This window comes from Leopardus geoffroyi, chromosome B4 (genome assembly GCF_018350155.1).
Source record: "Leopardus geoffroyi isolate Oge1 chromosome B4, O.geoffroyi_Oge1_pat1.0, whole genome shotgun sequence".
NCBI lineage: Eukaryota > Metazoa > Chordata > Mammalia > Carnivora > Felidae > Leopardus > Leopardus geoffroyi.
Window position 1 is genome coordinate 75,194,229 of NC_059341.1, and position 27,595 is coordinate 75,221,823.

Genomic DNA, 27,595 nt, shown 5'->3' on the forward strand with positions numbered 1-27,595 from the left:
TCCTGTGGCTCTGCCTATTACCACAAAGGCTCAGGCCCCAGAATGCCTGTAATTCTCTAAACTTATTCAAGGGCCAGAAGTTTCTAATTCAGAGTAAACTCTCATTTCCTTTTTTTTTACAACTAGGCATTTTGCCCAGAAGTGGAGGGTCTGCTTTTTCCTTCCACCCACTGTCTTGTCTGGCTCAGAGCTCTTCCTGTTCATTCTCCAGGGTTTGGGGCACCAGGAAGAGCCTACATGTGGCACCTCCAGACACATAAGCCAAAGCCTCCCACCAGCCCTGTGCTGGGGGCTGAGAGCTCCCTGAGGCCCCCCACGAGAGGCAGCCTCACATCCCTCAGAGGCCTGTCCCTCCTTCCTCGGGCTCTAGTGCACCTGCCTCTGACTCTCACTGGTGGGCACCTCCCCCACCTGCAAGGTCACTCAGAAAGAGATGTGGACCATGACCATCTTTCTTTTATCTTCCTCATTGTAAATCTGAAGCCCCCCCCCCCACCAGGCTTCCACACACAGAGGACTTGGAGATAGCCACTCAGCCCAGGATTGCCTGACAACAGGAGTGGACTCTAAACAAGGCTGGGTTGGAATCCAAAAAAAAAAAAAAAAAAAGCAGATCTGGCTTAAAAGAAAACACTGGGGAGGGAGGACCCAGTATCCTTGCTTCCAGCTTTGTCTCTGTAGTAGGAAGTACTCTCATGAGTACTGAGAAACAAAGCAGGAGGAGGAGGAGGGAGAAATGGAGAAGAAGGAGGAAGAGGAGGGGGAGGAGAGGAAGGAAGGAAGGCAGGAGGGAGGGAAGGAAGGAAGAAAATGTTAAAAGCCTTCTGGCCAGGCACATTATCTCCCAGTAAGGCTCAGATCTGGGGTAAGAATGTCACTTGTGGGGGCACCTGGGTGGCTCAGTCGGTGAAGCATCTGACTTCAGCTCAGGTCATGAACTCACAGTTCGTGAGTTCAAGCCCCGTGTCGGGCTCTGTGTTGACAGCTCAGAGCCTGGAGCTTGCTTCAGATTCTGTGTCTCCCTCTCTCTCTGTCTCTCAAAAATAAACATAAAAAAATGAAAAGAATGCCGCTTGTGCTTTTCACCCTTTGCCACACCTTGTCCCAAAGCCCACCAACTTTGCTGCGTGTCTGCACATTAGTTGAACAACGCAGAAAGGAGCCCATAAATTCATGCAGCTCTTAAATTATTAGTATGCAAAATTATAGTAAGCAGCTCTGCCCTGGCTTCTCTAAAGACAGAATCAGAGGCAGGACCCTGGAATTGTAGCCAGGAAGATGGAGGTTAGCCATCACAAAGAACATTGTCACACTCTGGAGCGTGGGTCGGTGTTCAGGAGATGGAAACTCCCTCGCCGCCTCTGACGGCCAGACCCAGGTCCTCTTCTGAAATGGCTTTCAGGTACGCCCAGTCCAGCCCAGTTGCCGGGCCGTAGGTCCTGTGAGCTTGAGGCCTGGTTGTTCCCCGATCCCCTGCCTTCTAAGGGCACTTCCACACATGTGGCTGTCATCTAGCCTCTGCCCACAAGGAGTCGGAGCAGCCAGATTGGCCAGCCGTGGCTCTGTGCTTTGTCCTAAAGATCCATGCCCTGCCCTGTCTTCCTCCCAGTGCTAATTGCTTGTGAGCTGGTTCGGTTTTGAGAAACACGAGCTTCGAGTTTCCGTGGGAGCCCATCGCCTTAGCTCCTCTCTAAGCCTGGACCCTGTCATCCTCTGGATGGTTGGCAATTATACCCCAGCTGAGGAAGGAGGGGTAGGGGTGGTGCAGCCAGGCTAAATATAGACACAGTTTCTAGAAAGTCAGGGGTGAGAGAGGACATTGACCAATTCATCAAAACATGACAGGCAATTCACAGAAGCCTGAAGTGCCCGAGGCCAGCGTCTCGGGCTTGGGACAGTAGGGTCCTTCTCGGGTAGGTGGCCCTATCACCAGAGACACGCCTTGCGAAAACCCAAGCCCGGGGCCAAGTACCAGCTCTGGGCTCTGTCTCCACCGCAACGTTGAGTGTCACAGAAATCTCGGAGCCTGGAGCCTGTGTCTCCCTCTCTTTCTGCCCTCCCTTGCTTGTACTCTCTCTCTCTCTCAAAAATAAATAAAACATTAAAAAAAATTTTTTTTTAAAAAGAGAGAGAACTGGTCCAAGGGCGCCTGGGTGGCTGAGTCGGTCCAACACCTGACTCTTGATTTCGGCTCGGGTCACGATCTCGCGGTTTGTGAGTTCGAGCCCCGACTTGGGCTCCGTCCGCACTGACAGTACACAGAGTCTGCCTGGGATTCTCTCTCTTCCTCACTCTCCCTGCCCCTCCCCCACTCATGCTCCATCCCTCTCCAATACATTTTTTTTTTCAACGTTTATTTATTTTTGGGACAGAGAGAGAAAGAGCATGAACGGGGGAGGGGCAGAGAGAGAGGGAGACACAGAATGGGAAAGAGGCTCCAGGCTCTGAGCCATCAGCCCAGCGCCTGACGCGGGGCTCGAACTCACGGACTGCGAGATCGTGACCTGGCTGAAGTCGGACGCTTAACCGACTGCGCCACCCAGGCGCCCCTCCAATACATTTTTTAAAAAAAGAGCAAGAACTGGTCCATCACATCATAGTATATCCATGCAAGATGACGGGGTTGTGGAAAGGACAGAGGAAGAACGTGGAAACGGGAACCAGCTTGAAGAAATGCTCTGTGGTAGATAAAAGCAAGAGCGGGAGGGTGAGTTTAGTATATACGCCCACCTCCCCGTGCACGTGCGTGCCTGTGCACACACACATAAACCCGCACACGTGCTTTCATATAAAGAGTTTGGCAGCGAACACAGCGAGCTGGTGACAGCGACAGCTTCTGGAGAAGGTAGGGGCACGGGAACTGGGTAGGGAAGGAGACTTGCTTTTCACTTATATGCCCTTCCGGACCATTTGCTCTGCTGCTGCTGCTTCTTTTGAGCCGCGCACAGGAGTTATTTACACACACATTCCAGGTTCCGCGAGAGGAGAGGAAAGGGCTGTCTGTTCTCAGAGGCAACACACTACAAAAGGACGATGGTAATAGCCTCCGCTTCCCGAGAGCCTTCGATGCCAGTATTTTGCATATTATCTCCAAGGCTATCAACGACCTTTCAGGATGGGCATTATCCCTATTTTACAGGTGATATGAAAAGGACTGGAGGGTTAAATCACTTGCTTCACATCACGCGGCTAATAAGTGTGAAAGCAGGATCCGAATCAAGATCTGTTTGATTCCAAAGCTTCCAGTATTCTTACATAACATCGTCCTCCTTATGAATATACCGTACCTCAATCCAAGCCAGAGTAGCCATCAAAACGTGCCCCCTAGGGGTGCCTGGGTGGCTCGGTCGGTTAAGCGTCCGACTTCGGCTCAGGTCATGATCTCACGGTCCGTGAGTTCGAGCCCCGCGTCGGGCTCTGTGCTGACCGCTCAGAGCCTGGAGCCTGTTTCAGATTCTGTGTCTCCCTCTCTCTCTGCCCCTCCCCTGTTCATGCTCTGTCTCTCTCAGTTTCAAAAATAAATAAACGTTAAAAAAAAATTTAAAAAAAAAGTGCCTAAAGTCCAGGAACATGCAGCAGAGGCCGTTTGGGGGTCTCCTCTGGCACAAAGCCATTGGGAGAGACACAGTCCCTGAGAGGGGTGGTTTAGAAATGAGGGGTCACCGCTGGTGGTCCTCTCCACTGGCCCTATACTGCCATAGCACAGGGACAACCCCCGCGTGTGCCGAGAGTGACTTCCTGCCAATGAGCCTTGATGAGAGAGCTGAGTTCCCCCCCAAAACGTAAGATCTTCTTCACATGCCTGCAGCTGCCTTTCTTGACAACTCCAGTGACATTCCTTCTGCAAATAATCCGGCCTCCTCTACCCAAGCTTCCAAAACTACTCTTGACCCATCCGCGGACAACCTTCCTCGTTCTCTTTCAGCCACAGTCTCGAGCGGCCATGGAAGAAGCTGCCAGCTGCCAAGCTGAACTGGACAAAGTTTTCTCCGGCAGCCCCAATGTCGTGGGGACTCATTTACTGGCGCTCATAGAACGCCCTGCTCCTCTCTCCTCTCTGTTTACTCCAGTGCTCGTAAGCCCTTTGAGTTTTAAGTCGTTGGCCATCCGCCTCGTTTCTCTGCTCCCCTTCACATCACGGCTCTTGCAGTATGAGCCGGGGGGACTTCCCAAAAGCCAGAACATTCCTCGTGTTCCCAGATCCTCACCAGCCTGCCTTTTGCCCCCTGCACTCCACAGGACTCATAATTAACAAGGTCCCTGAGCACCTTGAGGCCCACAAACAAGAAGGCATTTCTCCACTCTGTGTTTGTTAGCTTGGCACTTGCAATGCACGCCTTCACAGTGTCTGGATTAAGGAGGCGTCAACAAGGAGGAAGAAGACAAGAGGAAGAGGCAGTGATCTGTTTCTCAACCCTGCATTCCAAGACCACCTTCTTTATTCCGCCTTTTTTATCTGTATTCTTTTTTCCCCTTATTTTATTTTATTGTATTTTGAGACAGAGAAAGAGAAAGCGAGCATAAGCAAGGGAGGGGCAGAGAGACAGAATCTCAAGCAGGCTCCCCGCCCAGGACAAAACCTGACATGGGGCTCGATCTCACTGCTGCCAGATCACGACCTGAGCCGAAATCAAGAGTCGGAGGCTTAACTGACTGAGTCACCCAGGCACCCCCCAGGACCACCTCTTAAACTTCACCATACTCTTAATTCTCTTCTTCAAAGAGGTCCCTCTGATTTTCTTCTGTCCTTTATACCTTTTCCTTTATTTTATATTAGAGTCTGAACTAAGCCACTCATGACCAGAGATTCATTCACATCCACAGATCATCCAATATATATATATCCTTTGTAGTAGACCTATGTATTTTTCCCCTCTGGCCCTTACTTATGCTCTGGCTGTTAACAGAGCCAAGACATATAACCTTTTACAAGCCTACCCATGCCATTTTATTCACACTGGAAATATCATTTTCCCCCCCAGGATGTCCATGTATTCCAGAGGAACATGAAGCAGAAACAGCATGAAATAACTTGTAGGACAAATTGGCCAACAGTGGTCTCTAATGGTCTCTATGGTCTGACCATAGATCAATAGAACTGTGGTCACTGTCCAACCTTCATAATCCCATTTTGGTTTGATTATGAATTTTGGACCTGCTGGGATGACCACAATGAGCTCCTATGGTAGGTTAGTTTGACTATCTTGGAAGTCAAACCAAAGACTGAATGGTCAGACTGGTCCCCAGGGCTTGGTAAATAGCCAGTGACTCAGCACGAAAGGGATCCTCTTTCCTTGAGAACACCATGAAAGGGTTGAGTGAACTCCCCGAAAGCAAGGACTTGGTTGCATTTATCTTTGTGTTCCTAAGGATGTGGAACCTGACACAGAGAAGGTACCCCCCCGCCCCCATATGTAGACCTTTCTTCCTGGGATCAGGATTTCACAAACAGACATAAGTGGCAAGGGGGTTCTATCTGAAATAGACTAAAAATAGAAAAATACCAAATAGAATTTGGATGAAGTAAAGGAGAAGCAAGGGGAAGGGGGAGAAAAGAGGAGCAATTATGTATATTTAATTGATTTTTCTTTTTGGCAACAGTTATGTTCTGTGAGGGCACCATGAGCACTGAATTAACACATACTGAACCACTGTTCCTAGGGTTAGCTTCCTGGGAGTCTCTGGTCACAACATTTTCATCAATCAATCAATACATAACCTTGTTTCACAGGTGCTATTTAAAGGGACCTTACTTAATATATATTGTTGATTCATTAAAACTGAACTCAGCCAACAGCACTGTAGCTCATGTCTGAATGAAGCTTCTTGAAACACTTGTTTTCTTGATAAGGCACATCGAAGCTTTCTTGTGCTTAGTTAGGACCACTTAATGGCACTTCAGCACTATGCTTGGGGCCATCCTAAACAGTGGAATCACCATTAAATAGCACAAAAATGCAAAAAAACTGTGGTACTAAGCAGCCCACAAAAAGGGCACTTGTTTGTAGCATGAGAGCTGAAACAAGAAGGCAGGATGTCACCTTGTTCCACCTTGGCTGGGAATGTGTGCGTCGTGGGTCTTGAAGTTTTCACCACTCTGACACCACCATGACCACAAAATTCTGCAAGTATTGATGTGGGGACTACAAGGAAGTTTTAACAAGTGGCCAAGTTTGCAAATACAGAATCTACAAATAACGAAGATTGACTGATTTTGTGTGTGTGTGTGTGTGTGTGTGTGTGTGTGGTGGGTAGGTGGGGGGTGGGTGGGTGGGTGTGTATTTTTATCAAACAAAATCAAGACAAACAACAAGAGGTGTTGGCTCTTCAGAAAGTGCATCCTGGCCCAGTCATCACGGCAGGGACAGTAAAGACACAAGGCAGACAAGGACAGGGTAACAGGACAAAAGCAGAATGCTGCCCGTAATACCAGCACTTCCACGCAGGGGTTGTTGGAAAGAGGGGCTCAGGGTGGGTGACATACAAATGTACCATCCCTGTCCATTTTGCCATTTCCCACACCTAGCCCTGGGCATCAGGGAACCTGTCCTCCCTCCACCCAGATGCCTACCTATCATGGTCCTGCCTCAAGGAGTAGTGGTGTGTCTGAGGGGAGGAAGCACAGGTGCATGGGAGTTGGAGCCACTCTGGCGAGGAATTGACCTCCAGTATGTCAGAACCCAATAAGCAGCCACCTAAGAGTCCCATCTCCCAGAGCTGAACCCCAGGGATAGGTGACCTAGAAAGAGAGGGGGTTGGGGACAGGGATCTAGGAATTAACCAAACAGCCCCAAGAGCTGTTGGAGACCTTTGGGTTGCAGATGGGTGACGTATGACCTTTGGTCAGAGTCCCCATATTGCCAGCTCTTAGCCCAGTGCCTTGATAACAGATGCTCATTAAAATCCATTGAGTGAGTGTGTCAAAGAAAAAAAAAACAAAAGGAAGGTGTGTGGCTGGAGAGATGTTTGTTTATTTCATGAGGGCAGCGTTCCATGAAGGACATAAGTATTGACCCATCAGGTTCCAAAATAACATATCATACTTTATGTTTTTTAAAGTACTTTTGTATATGTCATCGAATCAATCCCCAGACTAACACTATATACGAGAGGAGTCAGATGACAAGGTCTGGTGCGTGGTTGAGGTAACTGAAACAGAGAAGTCAAAAGATCTGAGCAAGGGAGGGCAACGGCACGGCCACCACTATAGCTCACGCACTTCTGGCTGCTTTTATGGTAGGAAGCAGCCCTGATGTGCACACACACCCTCCTTCCCCATTATTACTTCGAAGGCCGTGGCAGGAAAGGGTCCAGGTGGGGCTCTGGAAGGCCCACCCTGCAGGAAGTGCAGAGCAATGAGCCACATGGCAGCAGAGTCTGCAGCCAGCGATGCTGCTGGTCTGGTTCCCCAAGCTGGGGAGCAGCCTGCCAGGAAGCCAAGTGGGCAACCCGCGCCAGGCCAAACAGTCAATTAGCACCCACAGAAACCCCGCTGCCCAGCGACTGCTCAAGGCAGGGAAACTCCAGGCCAGCTGGTTCCCAGGACAGGGGGCAGGTGAGTTGGGAGCTGTGTTCACAGACGGCCCACGAGTCCTTGTGCTCGGTGGTGGTGGTGGGGGGGGGGGGGCAGGGCAGGCATCTCACAATGTCCCAGGCTCTGATTCACTCTGCCCTCAAAGCCAGTGGGTGGGCCCTTCAGTTCAGACAACCAGGCCGACCTCTGCGTTCTTGTTCTGGACCTGATTCACTCTTTCCTCTCTTGATGGCCAAAGCCTTGTCCTTTTCTTTACTCACCTCCAATTAAGACTCTTATACAGAAGCTCTTTTTTTCATGTTTTCTTCCAGGCTTCTCTCCTGCTTGCTCTCTCTCCAATATATGCCCAATGCTCATTCCTCATGTTTCTCAGTCCTATACTGCAATTCATCACCTTCCCATCCTTCCCTCCTGCCTTTGGATGGGAACACCTTTTATTCAGCCTTTCCAATACCTTCCCCATACTGTTTGCACTTGTGACACTGGGCTCGCTGGAGAAGAGAAGAGGCAGCGGGTAGAGAAACTGGCCCTGACTGAACAGGACGGCTGGCACGTTGCTGACATCGCCTGAGCTTTCCATCCTGGGACAGCCAACCATGGGTGAAGATATGGGCACAGATCAAGCACAGAGGTCCAACCAGGGTGCTATTTCCCTTGTTCCAAGGAATGGTTTCATGTGGATGGGAGGACAAGCTCTGAGGCCAAGTTCTAGGACTCCCCCAAGGGCACGCCTGTGGTCATCCATCTGTTAGGAGGCCCTGTCACTCCAGGACAGACATGTGGGTTAATAGAGGGGACTATGGGTCAAAGGGTAATGGGAAAGTGGGGACCTAGACAGAAACCTCAGGAAAACCATTTCTGAGAAGGTCAGAGGACGTAGCTGGAGCTGAAAGGAGGGGAGGAAGAAGGTACTCTCACCCAGACCCTGTTACTCCCGGTGGCTGTGAGAGCTCGCATGTTCCATGGCCATGGGAAGGACAGAGACAGGGAAGATGCAGGGGTTCTCTTCATGCGGGGAAATCTTGCTTCCTCTCCTTCCGCTGGCCCCTGGGGAGGACTCACCTGAAGAAGCCTTTGCAGCCTTCACAGGTCATAGCGTTGAAGTGAAAGCCGGTGGCTCGGTCTCCGCATACCCCACAGATTCGGGGCACATTCCGGTCAAAGTCGCCAGGGTCAGGCAGGGAAGTGCTGGCTGCCATCGCTTCCGTCCCTGCAAGAAGAGCAGGCAGGCCAAGGCCAGAGCCGGAGTCAGTGCCAGGGCTGGCTGGCATCCTTTGCACCCCTACCCCCGTCTGCCAGGAACTCGGCGAGGTCGGGCAGCTCCCCAGGCTGCAGGCCTGAGCAGGATTTCTTTGGCGCCCTCGTCTCGTGACGCGCCACACCACAGCTTACCCTCCGGACTCTCTGTGGAGCAGAAGACGGGCTCCCTCACCCAAGTCCGGAGCGATCTGCGGGGGGCGCTGTGGTGAGGCCGCTCAGAGCGTCGTTTGCGTTCAAAGGCTGCATCTGCGGCCTACTAGCCAGGCTGCTGTGGGTGAGGTGTTTAGCCTCTCTGTACCCTGCGACCCTCACCCGAAGAGTGGCGTTTTCCTTTACAGGCTGTGAGGCATCGACTCACCTCACGAGCAGCCCTGAAGCAGGCCAGAGGCCTCTATTCTACCCAGCAACCCCCCCAAGAGAAAAGGGGGCCCCTCCCCCCCTCAAGTGCAGATAGAAGCCCCTCTGTTTGGGGAACGGACTAGCTCACATGCCCGAATCAGACCTTGATATTCCAACCCCCGCTCCGCACAGCCACGTGGCTCGGAACTGACAGCCCCGTGTCCCTGCGCCGAGGTAATCAAAATCCTGTTCCCTCTTCTTTTCTCTTTTCTTTTTCTCCAGCAAAAACGTAACACATTGATTTGACCGAATCGTCTTTCCGAATACCGCGAGTCATATACAGTGAACTAATCCTGTTTTCAGAGATGGCTTTGATAAATGGGCATTATCATCTGGAGATGGATTTCACACTTGAGGAGCGGGGAGGACCGAGGGAACACAACCTACTAGCTTTTGGAAATCCTTCTCGGGAAGCGGTTGACTTAACTCTTCCATTAGGCAGATGGGCCCTTGGCTCCACGCGGCCAGACTCAGAGCTCCTCCGGCCTCCCTAAGATGCTTCAGACCTTGCTGCCTCCTATCTGAGTCTATCTGAGTTGTCACAAGGGCCATCGCATGGCCGCTTGGCCCCAGGGCAGGAGGGTCCCTCAGGGCAGAAGAAATAGAAGACAGAAAGCCAGTTATGAACAGTACCATGTTCTCCCACCCCGAAGTGAGAGAGGTAGCTTCCGGAGGACCTTTGGGAGTTTCTGAGCTTCTTTCCAATGGAATCTCGGAGCTACGACTTGGCATTTCAAAGCCCGTTTGAGTCTTACCCCATTTGCTCTTCAAATCACCCAACGGGAGGTAAGTGCTTTAATGTCACTCTTTGCAAATGAGGCCCAGAGAAGCCCAAATCTTACTTAAGTTTTGTTTTTTTTTTTAATACTTAAGGTTTTTTTTTTTTTTAATTTTCTAAAAACGAAGGAAGGAAGTGGGATGGATAAGGATCAGGGTGGAGGGGACCCTGATCACAGATGGATGTAGATCCCGTCTCTCTTAGCTTTTCTTTTCCTGGGAACTTTGATGTACTTATAGTGACACTATTGCCTGTCCCCATCACAGCTAGATTGACATTTGTTAAACTGCAATGTTTAGACACACACACACACACATACACACACACACACATACACGCACATGCACAGAAATAAAGACTCTAAAAAAAAAAAAAGAACAAAGGAATGATTAATAGAAACCTTTGAGGGACTGAGATCGGGGACAGGCATGCAGAGGCCTTACATAGGCACTATATCCTATTTCTTTGAGTAGTAGGTATAGGCGTCTTATTATTTTTATTGTTATGAATGGGGTTCCTGGGTGGTTCATTTGGTTAAGTGTCCGACACTTGATTTCAGCTCAGGTCATGATCTCATGGTTTGTGAGTTCCACCCCTCATTCGGGCTCCGTGCTGACCATGCAGAGCCGGCTTGGGACTCTCTCCCTCTCTCTCTCTGCCCCTCCCTTGCTTGCTCTCTCTGTCACTCTCAAAATAAATAAACTACAAAAATTATTAAAATAGGATTTTACGTTTAATATGCCCATCTGCATATATAAAACATTTCGCAATTTTCAAAGAATTAAAAAGCAAGGATAAAGCACCCGTGGGTTTGTCAACATTGTCCCTGTAGCCCATCCCAAGGCCAAGCCAACTCCCCAGGGCTTCTAGAGTGCTGCACACATCCAAGCTGTGGGCAGGGATCCCAGAGGCCCAACACCATTGTGGGGCAATAGGAGAAACTGTTTAGGATGCTTGTGGCTTAACCCCAGGTCAGCTGAGATGGTGCAACTCTCAGTCATCATGATGTTGCTACAGGGTCTGTGTCACCCAGGCGACTAAACATCTGGTGGCTTTGGTGGAAAAAGGAGAAATCAAATGTGGGCGTGGGGGGAATGCCAGACAAATCAGTCCAACAAGGGCTCATCATCACCCGGGCTCGCTGGTGACGTCATGATACAAGGGCATCAGGACAACAGCCTACCCCGGCATGACAACTGTGCCTTCCTGAAATGGGCTGAGCTACTACCTTGACATCAGGAAGGCTCCTGGCCAGGGGTTGGGGGGCCTGGGGCCCCAGTCCAGCCGGACAGAAGGCTGGACCCCTCAGCTGGAGGCCCACAGAAAATGGGACCATTTCAGGTGAGCTGAGAGAAAACTCAGCCGGCTTGAGGTTATTTGCTGCTACCGAGGAGGCAGGGCCCGGGACCGGAGTCCAGAGGTGCAAAAGAGACCCAGGCATACATGGCCAGAGAGCTGGCAGGAAGAGACTGTGGAGGCAGGAGAGGCAAAGAGCAGACTGGAGCTGAGTAGGAAATGTCACTATACTGGACAGCTGCCTGGTGTCCTGGCCTGAGAGGCAGCAGGCCTTCTCCCTTCTGAGCCCCTCTCTGAGCCCCTCCCCTGCCTCCGGCTGGCTCTGGGTCTGGGCTGCGGGCTGCTGCCGGTTCTGCTGACACAGGATCCGACCCGCATTTGTGAAGCCCGGGGTAGTATCCTCTTCCTTCCCTTGTCCCCCCTCCTTCCCATGGCCCGCACCTGCTCCTGGAAAACAGCCAGCCACAGAGGTTGTGGCTAATGAGGAAACACCCACCTGAAGGGGCAAGGGGGAGGGGATGCCCGTCTGTGACCTCACAGACACGTCCAACCAAAAGGACTCTGAAACGAAAAAGGGGAAACACTTCGTCTACAGCTTGGCACTGACCTCATAGCCAGTCCTCTGGCGAGTCCAATAAATGGTACAGGAGGTTCTCTCAAGAGACTTTAGTCCTGAGATTAGGGATTGAAAACTTGACAGAGTGATTTGTTGGGCACAGGCGTGCCATGTCATTGCTGGCAGGGGTGGGGGGGTGGAGCCTGGCAGCAGCAGCCAGGACCAGCCCTCCCTCGAGGCCGGGAGTAGCAAGAAGCAGTGGGGAGGGATGGTGGGGGGGGGGGGCAGCAACCAGCATGTAGGCAGATGGAAAGAGCCTCCCTATTTCTTCCACTGCAGAGGGTGTTGAGAGGGAGGGAGGGCTTTTATCTAGGGGAGCTCTGCTGCTCCTGCTGCTCCCATGGACCCCCCACCCACCCCAGATTTGAAGGATCCTCCCGGAGGGGGGAGCAGAGCCAGAGGATGGCCTAGCATACTGCTGATGGCAGGAAAGAGATCCCACCCCAGCTAGGGCTGCCGAGACCCCTCAGGCGCGCTGGGAAGGGTGCAGGCTGGGATTGCGGCACAGGGCCTGGCCTCTTGGGACGGCTTCACAGACAGGTGTTCGAGATCCTCATCTGTGCAGACAGTGTAGGCGGAGCGAGCGCTGCAGGGGTTAAATACAGCAACTCGCTGCTTTCAAACAGGATGTTTTCTGCCACTTTTAGCTCTTCCTGAGACATGCTCCACACCCCCGACCTCAGTAAGGGCTGAAGGCGGGCTGACTCTGGTGCCCAGAGTCTGTGTGCTACTGGCATGCTGGGTCACCAAGGTGGGGCTGGCAGAATTTCACCCGTCCCACTTCTACCCACATCCAGCCCTGCTTGTCTACCCATAGAGACAGACAGACAGACAGACCACACACACACATACACACACACACACACACACACACACACACACACACTTCCTCCCTTCCCTGATGCCAACAGAAGGTGCCTGACCCTGAAACCTGGCAAAAGCCTTCAATCTAATCCCCAGATGGGGAAGGTCCAGACCCCTAGCTTTTGTTCCTCTGCCTCCTAGAGGCCCAACTAGGCATGGAAGGGAAGAGCCCATGGGAATTATAAACTGTGGGCCCTGGGGCTGTCAGCTTCCCGAGCCTATTGACCATCCCCTTGGGCACTGCCAGCCCCCAGCAAACACCCAAGGAAAATGCCGGTGGATGGGGGAGCCTGGGTGACTCAGTCGGTTAAGTGCGTGACTTCGGCTCAGGTCATGATCTCACGGTTCGTGGGTTCGAGCCCCGTGTCAGGCTCTGTGCTGACAGTTCGGAGCCTGGAGCCTGCTTCGGATTCTGTGTCTCCCTCTCCCTCTGTCCCTCCCCCACTCACGCTCTGTCTCTCTCTCTCTCTCTCTCTCTCTCTCTCTCAAAAATAAATAAACATTAAAAAGAGAAAAGAAAGAAAAGAAAATGCCGGTGGGTGATGCGCTGAAATAACCTGAGCCAGGTCGGCCGGCTCCCAAGGGCTGTGGGTGGGACGAGGCACCGCTGCTGGGGACAGACATGCTGTCACTTACCCCCCAAGCCAGGCTCTCTTTTGCTCCCCGTGCTTGTACCGTCCATCGCCTCCGGCTGGCCACACTCTTCTGGATTCTACCCCATGGCCTTATCGATTTCCCAGAATCCCCGCTTGCTCCTCAGAGGCTGAGGTGAGGGCCAAGTCGGCACAGAAAGGACCACCGCTTCCTGTCCTCAACCCCCAAGGTTTTCAAAAGCCAGACTTGAGACCCAGGTAGACTACCACCCTTGAGCTTAAAAAAAAAAAAAAAAAAGAAAAAAGAAAAAGCAAAAAGAGTGTATGGAGTATCTACTATGTGCCAACCTGCCAGGCTCTAGCCGCATGACCTACATAAGCCTCATAACAGTCCCGTGAGGTGAGGAGCAGTCCCATTTTACAGATGGCAAAACCAAAGTCCAGGACGACTTGCCCAGGGTGCCAGGGCCAGGCAAGTGGGGGGCCAGGGGCCACACAAGGCAAACTTAGCGCCATGCCCGCGTGCTTCTGCTGTCTCCTGCTGACCCCTCCCATATCCCAGTGATAATCATCAGCGGGGACACGGCGGTCCGCTCTGAGCCCCGCTCCGGGTTCTCCAGTATGCTCTCTCATTCAGTCCTCACAACACCCTCATCAGGTGGGTCCCGTTATCATCCCTCTTCTAGCCATGGGAAAACTAAGGCTCAGGGAAGTTGTTTGTCTTTGGAGTCCAGATTTGAACTTAGACCCTTTTGCCTCGAGTCCCCCCTCTGCTTGCCTTTCCTAAGGGAGATATCTCAGTCATCTCATCAGCCCTAAATCCTGGAGGCCCTTCGCTTCCACCAAGTCCGGGGGCAAAGAAGAGAACAATCCCCACAGGTCATGATGGAAGAATGCCATGGCGCTTTTCCTTCCAAAGCTCCCATGGTCTCAGGGTGGCAGGCATTAGCCGGGATCCCCTTTCTGCCAGCCATCCCCTCTTACCGGGAAAACCTCGTTCAACATGCTGGCCGCTCCTCCCCATGCAACTGCGCACTACTGGATGGTCCTTTTAGAAGAGGTTAACCTAGATTTAGCCTAAAGTTCCAAGTGCGAGGAAAGTGGGTCAAGGATACAGGGTAGCAAAGGAGAAGTGGAAAAATAAGCGCTTAATACCACCCTCCTTTGCCACATCATACAGCTCCCCACCCCTGCCCGCAATTCATGTTCTGAGTACACAGGACATCCCATTGCTTCTACTGGGGCTGTCCCCAGAGCAACCCCCTCCTGCTCTTGGTATTAGAAATACCCAAGTCCCTGACACTGAGCCTCAGAGAAACAGGGTGGGAGCTCAAGTCTGCAGAAAGCCCCTGGCTTCCATTCCTCCGGGGACTGCATCCCACATCAAAACCCCTGCCTGAGCCTGACCCAGTCCTGACCTTGCCTTAGCAAGAAGTGAAGGGATAACATGTTTTGTTCCAGTCATCGAAGCCATAACCACTGCCTCTCCTATATGTCTGCCTGTCGGCGCACACAACACACGCCCCATCTTCCGGGGCTTCTGCTAAATGGGCATCACCGGGGCAGGCTGGCCTAGAACAGTCTCGTGATATGGTGGCTACAGAGTGTCCTGGGAAGAGCCTGGGAAGACAAAGATCAAAGTGCTGCTAGACTCACTTTAACCCCACCACACTCACTGAACCCTCCTCGGAGTCCTGAGGGCCGTAAAGCTATGGCCTGGAGGATAAGTGGTAGACAAGAGATCTGACTGCTAAGGTCTTTTCCACCTCTGAAAGTGTGCAACTCCAAAGCCAGATTTCCCATCATGATGAGGCCTTAAGACCACTCAGAAAGTGAGATTCCCTCACTGAGCTTTCTCTCGGACCCCCTCAGTTGAGCCCCGACACCATGCTAGTGCAAGGGAGGTTCACTCATCCTCAGATACCAAGGACCAGGAAGGACATGAGCAGTGTGGCCCCTAATGGGCCCCATGGAGGATGGGAGCCCAGGACAGGGGGCCACGCTCAGCTGGGCTGCGATTGGAATGACCGAAACTGAGCTTTCTAATTGTTGACATTGGCTCAGTGTTCCCCCTCCTTCTAGAAAGAAGCGGAAAGCTAAGTGATTTCCCAGAAAAGGGAGAGAAAAATTCTTCTGCCTGAAATTGGCACACACAGAATGAACCACGTGGGGGCCTCTCTCTGGAGTGTGTAGGCCAGCCATGCTGCACGTGAGCTTATGTGCGCACAGCCATTTCTCGTTGATTTTCACTTCATCATCCTTTCAACTCTGTCCACAGAGTGCTGAGCACTGTAGGATCTAACTTAGTGTTGGTCATCTCTTTATTCTAGTGTAACTCAGGCACAGCAATGTCACAGCCAGCTAAGGCGATGTCTTTTCTTCCTTCCCACCATCCCCAACATACATACACATTCTTTTTCCAGAACAGTCTCAGCATTACCTCCCAGAAGCAGCTGAGGAGGAACAGAGTGAAAAAGAGGGAAGGGGGAGAGGAAAGAATATTATATAAATAGAACTTGTCTAAATATTCCTTGCCTCATTGTCTCCCCAGCCCCTCCACACACACACATATTTTAAACATGGATGAGAATGGTTGGATTATTTTCTGCAGACTGTAATGTCCAAAGTAAAACCCACTAGCTAGTCAGTCATCTCAGACATCTCAGGATTGGAAGGAAACTCTACCTAATCCAACCATCTTAAATCCCCTCTATAATATTCTAACCTGTACATGAATATTTTTCCTAACGGAGCACTATCTCCCATGGCGATCTACTTTCCTTGGATGACTGTATGCTTAGAAAGTTCTTCACTCTGCAAGATGAAAGAGCCCCTGTAGCTTTCAATCACAGGTCCTAGACAAACTCCTTACAGCCATCTAAGATGGCTGGACATCTAAGAGGGACACAGAATGAAGCTACTAAGCGATTCCCACAGCGTCTCTGGAGGAAGGCTTGGCCAGACCACCACATGGCGCCATCGTGCAAATTAGAAAAGGGCCCATTCCTCATCTGCTAGAAAACTGTCGTAGAAAGTAGAAGAATCTATGAGGTTTATGATGTGAGTGAGACTGCAAGGGAAAAGCAGAAAAGATAACGGGGGCTGCATTTAATTTTGGCTTAGACCTCATAAACTTCCCGGGTATGATCGTGATTCCCACAAGGGCAGTAAATAAGGGGGTGAGTGCAGCGTCTGCCTCCATGGCCTTCACCTGGAGAGAAGAGTTTCCAGTCCAAGAAAAGGGCTCTGTGGGAGAGTGTGAGTAGCTGAATACACTCCCCCAAGCCTGCCTGCCCTCTTCTGTCTTTGGCTCAGCCATCTCCAGGGGAGGCTGGCCCCCAGCACTACAGCACTAAGAACGCAGGCAATGTGTCCCTAACTATCTAACTAAGTGACTGATGACTCAACAGTCGCAGGAAGGAGTTTATCCTGAAAGTGCTTCTAAATCAAACCTTTTGGGAATATATATATCACCTTTGAGAACCTGATAAAGGTCATGGACAGACATCCCACGCAATGCCAAGGGTTAGTGGGTTACTCCTTAGAAACCATGTTATCAGCTCCCATTCTATCAGCCATCCACTGAGACTCTTTCTTGGCTGATTGTCCTGTTATTCTTGGGAGTGCTGGCAGCTTCTAGGAGCTGAGCAGAACCCAGAGGCAGGAACACACAGGGCCCCAGAGAGTGGGGCTGGAGATACATAGCTTGCTGAGATATATTTCCACTTCTTATCGACAACAATTATTCCTGCAAGCTGCTTTTTTTCCAATGGAAACTCTGCCCTTAGCTTTGTCAACAAGATTTCTGGGTTGATTACGGTTCTCCAGGTAACAAGCAGGCCAGGCCCTGTCACTGCTGGAAAGCGTGGGCAGTGACAGTGTCTGCTGAAGCGTAGGGAGCTGCCCATTCATAATCTGCAGTCCAATCTCTCTGGTTTTAGAGGAAAGAAACTGGGGCCATCAGAGGGGGAGCGGCTTGTCCCAAGAGTACAAAGGAAAGAGAGTGTTTTTCCACCTCCACCCTGGGCAAGTCCCAAGACCTCTCATCACCAGCCCGAGCAGCTTCCAGGGGTCAGAGTGGTGTGGGAGAGAAATGGGCCATGGGAGGAGGCATGAATGTCATCTCTGGAGGAGGGGAGTTGTGGGAAGCCATGGGGGAGGCCCTGAAGTGCACTGCAGTGGGACCACCCAGCACCGATGCCATCCCAGACAAGCAACACAGAGGAACAGAGTGAGGGTAACCCAACCAGCTCTAGCTCCCGGCTCTGGCCTCCATGGCCTGAAGAAATGGACCCAGACCCAGAGAGGTAAGGGGAGATCTTAGACAGAAGTGGATGTGCCTGGTGTGCTCTCTCACTATTCTGGGAGCCTCTCCTGGACACTAGGATGGGGGTACTTCCCTGGGATATGTGCTCCAGGTCAAGGTTGATGGGACAAGGAGGCTCTTGGTCCAATTACTTGGAAACCAAAGAATAGAAATTGGAGCAGCCCAAATGGAGAACACCAAGAATACAGGGGAAGTGGTTCTAGCCCTCCTCTGGGGAGACCTCAACTCCTACTATTGCTAATGTAGGCGATGGCTAAACGGGATTTAAGACAACAACAATGGCCTCGGGACATCAGGAGAAAGCTGCTTCTTTCTCCCAAGAGATTCCCAAGCCCAGTTCCAGCGTCTCTGTGGCCCTCTACCCAGACTAAGCATCTTTCTTACTGCTGGGTCCCCGGCCCAGGTCCACATAGACCTGAGTCTGCCCCTGCCCAGACAGATAGCTTTGAGCCCACCGCCCGCCCCCAAACCCGTCCATCCCGGCCAGCCTTCTTCTCTTCATTTTCCTCTGGGACCAATGCAGTCTTTGTGTCACTCACACTCTTTCTGCACTGTGTCAGTACCCAAAGGGCCAGGTCCTGCCGGCACTGAGATACTCAGAATCCTGGGCGTCAGATCCCTTGCTTACCTCCACAACCGCCCTGGCCAGCCTGATGCACTTGGCAATGTGACTACCGTCCAGCGTCCCCTAAAGCCCACTCCTGCATCCTCCTCTACAAATGCGGACATGAGAGAGAGCCCGGGTCACAGGGCTGTTACAGGACCAACATCTCTGTCTAGCACTCAGCACGGTCCCTGGCACAGTGTGGTTGGATGTCAGCTGGAGCTCACTACTAAAGCTGTAACTGCTGTCAGTACAAGACCAGAGCCTGGGAAATCAGGAGACTTTCAGGCCCCACAGAGGGGCCATGGAGGGTAGCAGGCCTGCTCTCAGCCCCAAACATGCTACTCCAAACAAACGTTGCCCAGAAAGCCACATTTCCACTGAACTGGGAAAAAACTGACCACCCCACCCATTGGCTGTGGCTTCCAAAAATCTGGCTTCTCAGGGTGGGGAAATTTTCCCCAGCCAGATTTTTGGAAGCCACAGCCAATGGCTAATCTCTCCCCTATATGCAGAGAAGCTGAGCTACACATCTGGACTTTTCCTCTGCAAGAAGGATAAGACCCGTGGCTCCCGAGGTGCCACTGAGTACCAAGCCCTTGTGCCCATTGCCTTTCCCTTCCTTTCCCTCTGTCCCCCAATGCCATCTCTCTCCTACTTCTTCTGTCACCCGGGGCTTGTCATGCATCTGTCACATATCTGTTCTCCCCTAGTGGGACCTGAGGCTCAGCGGCCCCATGAGGCTGCCTGTGTGTCATCAGGGCAGTGGTACTTGCTACCACCGAAAGTGCAGAACGCAGGGAAGGCTGAGGTGGAGAGCCAAAGGCTGGAGCCCAGAGGCAGCAGTGAGGGCTGCAGCCGCCCTGGCAATAGGGAGGCCCACCGTGGCCCCTAACCCAGACACTGGGCTGGCTCTGGCTCAGGGGGCCTGGACTCCTGTTTGCCTCTGGCCCTCGGGGGGCCCTGGAAGACCTTTCACTTACACTATTAGACTGTTAGGCCTGTGTCAGAACCAGTGAAGGATCCTGGGTCTTCTGAGATACATAGGACGGCTCCAGTTCCAAAGGTACTGATCTACCCAAAGGCATCCTCTCTATCTTCTAGATTATTAGCGAGGGGGTGGACACTCCTCATGTATTCACGAAGCTTTTCAGGGCCTAGACCAAATAGGTTCCCATTCACTTTAGAGGGGCAGTGCAGTCACCCCAAGGGGACACCAGCTGCTCCTCAGTTTCTGATTAGAATGGTTTCCCCCTGGGGCGCCTGGGTGGCGCAGTCGGCTAAGCGTCCGACTTCAGCCAGGTCACGATCTCGCGGTCCGTGAGTTCGAGCCCCGCGTCGGGCTCTGGGCTGATGGCTCAGAGCCTGGAGCCTGCTTCCGATTCTGTGTCTCCCTCTCTCTCTGCCCCTCCCCCATTCATGCTGTGTCTCTCTCTGTCCCAAAAATAAATAAACATTGAAAAAAAAAAAATTAAAAAAAAAAAAAAGAATGGTTTCCCCCTAACGGTCTTTTCCAGAGCTTCTGTTTCGTCAGAGTTCCAGCTATCCTGCTGTGTAGATTTCTTCCTGGGGACCCCATCGGATGGCCAGGGAGCTGTAACATTCTTTCTTGGCCTCACACCGTGGTGGGCATTGGTTCTGGCCTTCGATGCCTTACTTTTGATGGTGACCCCTGGTTGGCTTTAAGCACTGAGACCATGGCAAGCCCTGTCCTGGAAGTCAGAGACACAATGGAGAGCCACACACAGACCCTGCCCTCTTGAAACTCCCAGTCCACTGAGGGGGACAGACAGGTAGGATCCATCCTACGATATAGGTAAGCACACGTGACCAGAGTGTGCAGGAGAGCTCCTGGCTTTGTGCCCGTAGGGTAAAGAAGGCTCTTCGGAGGAGGTCACTTCTTAGCCCGCTAACAGAGACAGGGAGGATCACAGGTCAACACAGCAGCGGTAAGAAGGGTAATGAGGGTTTCGGGCAGACAGCGCGTGTGCAAAGGCCAAGAGACCAAAGGGAAAGAGAGGTCTGGAGGCAGGAAAACTGGTTCTGCATGGCTGGAAAGAGAGAGAGCACCAGGAAGAGATGAACCAACTGACCACACTCATTGTAATAGAAAGTGGATTCCATTCTTTCCTCCACTGAGTACTTCTTCAACCCGTTGAGACTTGAATACCAGGAATTTTTAATTATTGTAATGATATTTGAACTGAAGACTTTCAGAGTCCAATCGGATTCCCATTCTGACCTGAATTGAGCTCCAGCCTTATACGGAAAGCAAAAGTAGGGCTCTGTCCCCTTGATTTATTGAGAAAGCGCCCCAAGGTCAGCAAAGCAGTGGGCCTCTTCTTTAGACAGTTGAGGTCCCAGCTGGTGCACACCCAGAGCCACCACCCTGCAGGGGAGCTCCTTTACCCGGGGGCGGGGGGGGGGCGGGGGGCAGGTAGGACCAGCATAACTGAGCTGAAAGGCAGAGACAAAGGAGACAGTTCTGGAAAACCCAGCCCGGCCGGCCAGGAAAATAAGTGTTCTGAGAGAAAACCAAAGAAAGAACAAAAGGCTCAACAAGGGCAGACGGAAGTGGGTGACCCACTCAGCTGCATGTCACCAGCTCAATCCTTCTTTAACGCATCAGTCTGTCCAGGGTGGCTGGATACGGTTGCTCGGCAAGGGGACTGCTGAGTTACACACAGCCGCCCAATCCCCGAACCTGCCTCCACTGTTCCACGTGGCTCACTGCTCTCTCCCGGTCAGCGAGGTCACTTCCTTGTTGCCAGGAATCGCTGTAAGGAAGGGCATCAGCCACAGACACACAATGTTCACAAACAGCTTGCACCACGGACACCTGTGGAAAGTCCCCGGCCTGTGTGGGCACACACCAGCCCGTACCCTGAGTCGGAATGTCCATGCTCACTGCTAGCAACAACACATGCCGGGCCTTCCCCTCAGAGCTATAACTGAAGATGACCTTGTTTCGAGGTTTCAGGCCCAAACGTCCGAGTCTGTCGGGAGGCTTCTTCCCCAGAGCCACCAAGTGGTAGGAAATAGCTGCCTTTGTCCTCACCCGTGAACCCTCTCCAAACTATAGTCCCCTCCCCCAGCCCTATCCACTGGCCATCTTCCTCTTCCTTGTTTTCCTCTGATACCCAGGGGCAAAGAGGGAGCAGATTTGCCACACAGAGCCCCTTTCGGTGGTGTCGCAGGGCACGCAGGGGCTATCCCGGGGTCTCAAGAGGAACCACCTCTTTCCCTCCTCAACAGTTAGCCGTGTGCGGCCCCCCTGTTGCCCTGGGGCAGGGCCTGCTGCCCACCTGGGCCTCTGCTCGGGGTAACAGAGTCACAGCTCCTTCACTCAGAGCTCTTTCCCACGGCAGCAAACATCCCTGGAGAAGGCACTTGAGGGACCAGCTCAAAGGAGGTGGGAAGGAGACCTCACTCCAGCTGGCTGGGCAGGCTCCACTCTGTCAGGCAGCCCGTGGGCAGCACGGAAGGGCAAGAGTCCAGGGGCCTGTGGCCCATCACGGCCCCCTCTTCCCACCGCCTCCCTTTTCCCACCCCCTACACCTTACTTTTGCCAGAGCTCCCCCTGACCTCAAAAACAACTCTGCAGCCAGGCTCTGCAGGAGCTCAAGATTGAAGTTTAACAGAGACAAAAATAATTCCCTGGAGTGAGCTATTTTCTGCCCAGCTTTGGGAACAATGGCTTGAGGTGGCAGGCAGGGGAGGCAGGCGTGGGGAGGAAGCTGGCCACGGGCCATCCACGGGTTTGGGGTCATCCCCATGCCCGCTCCATACTCCCCCTGGTGTGGGGTTTTCAGGGAAGGGGGACCTTCATCAGGGGCTGCGGCACCTTCCCCCACCTGTCAACCCCGGGTGAGGAGTGAGGACAGCGGGGATGAGGAGGCCTGTGGGGACCTTGTGCTGCCTGCACCCTGGGCTGCAGTGCTCCATGGCTACTCCTCTCTTGTGGAACAGAAGGAAGAAGGGAGAGAAAACAGTGCCACTTTACCAAGCCTCAGAAGGGGGATTCTACACCCATTTGTCTATCTCACAGCATAAACACCTCACGATATTTATCTGAGACAAAATATTTAAAGTGTTTTATAAAATCGTGATACTCCATAAAGCTGTTACTGGTTGACCATTATTGCCCCAGGTTTTAAGAGGAGGAGGAAATTCAGGCAGGAAAGTAGAAGGTGGTGAACACACACTTTGCAACAGTACAGGGAGCACGACCCTCACGGCACCATGAGGCCCTCACAGTCTGGGAGACCCCGAAGTGTAGCATAGGTGGGCTCGTCATTCATTGTCTACCAACCCCAATCCCCACATTCCACTATTCTTTCTTTTTTAAAAAAAAATTTAATGTTTATTTTTGAGAGAGAGATAGAGCACAAGCGGGGGAGGGTAGAGAGAAAGAGGGAGACACAGAATCCGAAGCAGGCTCCAGGCTGACACAGGGCTCGAACTCACAAGCCGTGAGATCATGACCTGAGCCACCCAGGCTCCCCATCCACTATTCTTTCTATTTTTTGTTTCCCTAGAGACCCTTTGCTTAACCGTTAGTTTCTTTTTTATTTCTCTACACAGAACTTTCCTGCTAACACCTCTGGAAAAACACCTAACTGGGAATATAGAGTTGGGGGGGGGGGGGCGGGCAGGGGAGTGGGGGAGGGAGGGGATTCACTCATGGAATATCTTTAGGCTGATTTCATTATAAGTCTCCAGAAAGAGACGGTCTGCATGATACAGTATTATCACGTGCTAGAAAGGGGACCCATGGAGGGTGATCATGCCTTTCGTGAGAAATTCTACATCAGCAAGGGCCTTACCGGTCCCACTCTGTCTAACGGTCCCGTGTTCAAAGAAAGAAACTACCCGAAGACATCCGGGGCCGGTGGGGGGCGGGGGGCAGGGCTGCAGGCTAAACCTAGCCATGACTGTGTTCACTCTGCCACCGCCCACCATCACCACCGGGTCGTCGTCAATTTTTTAGTTAGTGGTCAGTGTTTTTGAGAACTGGAGAGATTTCACTTTTGGAAAAACTCTGGATGTCCAGCTTCCTCGTAAAAAAAAAAAAGAAAAGAAAAAAAGGGCTAATGTGGCCACACCGGGCTGCAGTTCCCGGGGCAACCCTGCGGGCCTCAGGTGGAGCTAACCCTCCAGACCAGGCTGTGCCACTCCCCCCTCCCCCCCCCACCCTTGCACCCCACCAGGGTCTGCAGCCCTCCAGCCTCACTCATCACCTGGCCCTACCCCCCCCACCCGGCAGCCAGCCCTCAGCGACAGCCGAGCTCTGCGTGCAGGGAGACACAGGTAAGAGAAGAGGGTCTGGAGGCAGCCTGAGCAACAGCAGACCCTGCCTCCCCACACACCTCCTGCCCGCAGCTCTCTAAGCTTCCGTTCCCTTGCCTGCAAAATGAGAAAAAAACGACAAAACCTACCTCATTTGTCTGTGAGGGTCAAATGAGATAATGCAGGTCAAGGGCTCAGCACCGCGCCCGGCACCGGGTACCTGCTCAGGCAATGTTAGTGCTTGTTATTCGGCAGGATTGGCTTCAGTAATGGGAGAGAAGTCCTCTGAGTTGCAGCCCTGCTTTTTATAACGTTTTAGTCACACAAAGCTCCTGCCCTTCAACTCTCTTCAAAAGAGAAATTGTTTTAGCATTTGTTTATTTTTGAGGAGAGAGAGACAGAGACAGAGAGAGACAGTGCGAGTGGGGGAGGGGCGGAGAGAGAGGGAAATACAAGAATCCCAAGCAGGCTCCAGGCTCCGAGCGGTCAGCACAGAGCCCAACGCGGGGCTCGAACTCACGAACTGTGAGATCACGACCTGAGCCGAAGTCAGATGCTTAACCGACTGAGCCACCCAGGCACCTCAACTCTCTTTACATAGCTCAGGGGTCCCGGTCTACCTACAAACACATTTCCATTCAATAAACAGCCATTGAGCATATCTGTGATGAGTTAAGTATTGCGTGGAGTAAGGACACTTCAGATATAGGACCCAGCCCTGTTCTCAGGGCCTCGCAACCCAGCGGGTACATGGACAATCGAACAGACAGGCACAGCCCTGTCAGGTGGAGTCAAACACAAAGCTCTCCCGTCCGGGCCCTGCCCCAACCATCCGGGAGCTTGGCACTGAAGGAGGAACCAGGGGTGATTCTGACTCTCCTTCTCCTCCTAGGTTCCAAAACGTTCCAGAGCTTTACTAAAAGACACTTACTGGTAAATTAGCCCCACTTCCCCCTCTAGTTTCTCAGGTTCCACACCTGAGTTCCTCCACTGCACACTGGTTAACACAATTTCATCTCAACGAAGCCATTCGGATCTCAGATGGAGTTCATTACAGTGGAATTTTACCTGAGGCTGCCACCCCCCACTTCTTCACATCATGGCACCCAAGATGTCGGTGTACTTGCCAAATAGGCTGGGCAGAGGTACCTTCCCACCCCTGGCAGAAGTCCGGAAATGGAGAACTGTTTGGAACAAAGAACTCTGCCCCGAAGGTGTTTTCCAGCATCATCCTGGCCAGCCTGGAACTGTCCCATTCACCCTCGGCTGGCACCACCTACTGCCTCTTTTCCAGCCCTCCTCAGACAGGAAGAGGAGGGCAGAGAACAGAGCCGAACAACTGTGCAGGACAGGTCGTGGGCAGGTGAGGCAGGGGCAGACGGTCCAGGCTACAACAGATCCGAATTTAAGTTCTGGTTCTGACTTAGGAGCTCAATGACTTTGGGCAAGAAGTTGAACCTCTTAACTTCTTTCAACATCAATTTCCTCTTCTGTGAAACGGGGATAACAATATTGCCTACCTCATAGCATTATTGAGGGGCCTGGGTGAGAAAATGCATGAAAAAAATTAACACGGTGCCTGGAACGTATAAGTTAGAATAGCCATTGGTTTATTACGATTGTCAGCTTTCATATGATATATGATTATGTCAGCCTCACAAAGGTCAAAGGTTGGTGTACAGAGAGACACTGGGGCAGAGTTGGGCTGGGAGGTGATTGAAGAATGGGTGGGGCCCTACCACCGAGCCCAGCATGGGTCTAGTGACCAAGATGAGGCCCAGGGCAGAGGCACTCACCTGCCCCTGGAGCTGACAGGCACAGACTGGCTGGGTAATTACAGGATTGCGGCCTCGGGTGTCCCATGCAACTGCCCAGCAAGCCACATTCTTTTGTGGGCGGCTGGGTGAGTGGGCAGCTGGCTGTTTATGTGGCCGCCAGGACACTGGGTCTACCTAACACCTACTCAACCCAGCACCCCCAGGCAGAGTGTTCAACCTTGGAGGAGGAAGGGATTCTCTGTGGGCATTCTGCTCCTTTCCCCAAGGCGCCTCCTCTGTTCTCTCCACCGCGACCCTCTAGCACCCTCTGCTTCTCAGATTGGACAAGTCAGTGGGTCAGAGATCAAGGCCAGACTCTGAACAATTAGTCTTCAGTTTACTTCACCTGGAGCTTTCAGATGACCAAAAAGCCCTGGACAGATGTAAATCCCATCACTGCCCCCAGCACCCCGAACTCTGATTAGCTAATAAACACAAAGTTCCGATACTTCCACGTCCTGTTCTCAAAATCGATACCCAAGGAAAAGATACCGTCTCAATACCCTCAGCAAAAATGCAATCCAATGAGTATGTACTCAGCACTGACACTAGGCTCTTGGTTGAACTGAACAGGACGCCAAGTACCGAGATGGGCTTGGAGCCACGGGATCCCTCCCTCACTGTTGCTGGAAGGTTGCAAGGAAGGGCTTCAGCCGCACCCGGAGACCCTGAGCAGAGCTCACAGAGTCAGGCTGACACCTGTAGAGGACCACCTGTGCGTGTACCACACGTCAGACAGGGGTACACATATAACCGGCCGAGGATGATTCAACTATGAGAGCTGAAAGCGACTTTAGAAACTCGTCTAGTCGGACAACCGTTTCATTTTAGAAATAAAGGCTATGTCAGGTATTGAAAAGGATGGGGCACAAGGGGAGCTTTTAGCCACTGCCGAAAGGAATGCTTTTCAGTACAACCAGTGGAAAAGAGTTGGGCGCTGTGGAGCAATGCCAAACACAGAATCCCAGGTGCCCTGGCCCCAGGTATGTGCCCTGGAGAACCGCCTACGCGCACATCAGGAGACCAGCACAGTTACCGCCAGCAGTATGACCGTGATAACTCCAAACTGGAAACCACCCAAACGTCCATCACCAAGAGGGAGGACATACAAATTGTGGCACATCCTTACAGTGGACGTCACCCTGAGTGAAAACTAACGAACTACCTCTGGGTGTGTCAACACAGTGGGGGAGTCTCAGAGGCACGACACAAGGTGGAGGACGCACATCACGGGGAACATGCATATAGGTAAGCTCCGTAGACACGTGAAGGTAAACAATATATTGTTTTGTAAAACGCACGTAGACGATAACTTACAACGAAAAGGAAGGAAATAACTAACTAACATTCAAAATATGGGTGGGGTGGAGAACAAGGAAGGAGATGCAAATGGGAAGAGGAATGGGAGCTTTGAAGGCGCTGCAGACGTTCCATTCTGCACTTGGGTGATGTGTACAGAATATACTATATTATTCTTTAATCTATACATAAGCTTATGGTATACCCATGTGCGTATGATATATTTCACAGTCAAAAAAATAAGTAAATAAATAAAAAGAATTGAAGAACCTGAGTCTCAGAGAAGCTAACTAACTTTTCCAAGCTCATCAGCTAACAAATGGCTGGAAGAGAAATGTACCAAATCCGAGTTCAGCCAGGTGCGAAGACAGCCATTCTTGGATTCTAAAGGGATCTCTCACAACGATGAAGTTTCTGGTCTAGCAAATTTGGGAACAATTGCAAGAGTCTTTACTTTTCACTGTGAAGCTCCCAGCGTCTTGAATAATGCCTGTCACACCGTAGGTCCTCAATGCATATCTACTGAACAACCCACGCTTTTCGAAGGCTTACTGCCCGCCAGACACTTGACTTGGGTCATCTGGAATCCTCACACGGCTCTACAAGGGAGTTATTCTTATCCCACGTAACAGATAAGGACACTGAGATTCAGAGAGATTAAGAAACCTGCCCAAGGTCACAAGCTAGATAGTGACAAAGCTGGGATTTGAACCCAGGCGTGTCTAACTCCAACCCTGCGTTCTTCCTGTTCTTCGAGGCTGTTGGCAAAGCTTCCAACAGCACTACCTAACATTTCAAAGATATACCAAGGAACCCGGGGGGGGGGGCGCAGCTGAGGGGTAGGCTGAGCACTTTCTCTTCCTTCTAACCCCGTCTCCAGGCTCTGGCACGGAGAGTGGTTCGTGTGGCCAAGCCCAGC

General features: G+C 51.9%; 1 protein-coding gene across 4 annotated transcripts in view; it reads right to left on the reverse strand.

Annotated features, from left to right (window-relative positions):
- VDR (vitamin D receptor) overlaps nucleotides 1-27,595 on the reverse strand; it is a 58,002-nt gene that overhangs the window by 24,526 nt on the left and 5,881 nt on the right. For 3 of the 4 annotated variants that reach the window (XM_045462625.1, XM_045462627.1, XM_045462626.1), the window contains exon 2: nucleotides 8,597-8,744. In XM_045462625.1, the coding sequence (XP_045318581.1) occupies nucleotides 8,597-8,744 (148 nt within the window). Of the gene's footprint in view, nucleotides 1-8,596; nucleotides 8,745-21,576; nucleotides 21,599-27,595 lie in introns of those variants that run through there. The other variant, XM_045462628.1, reaches the window with a different exon arrangement.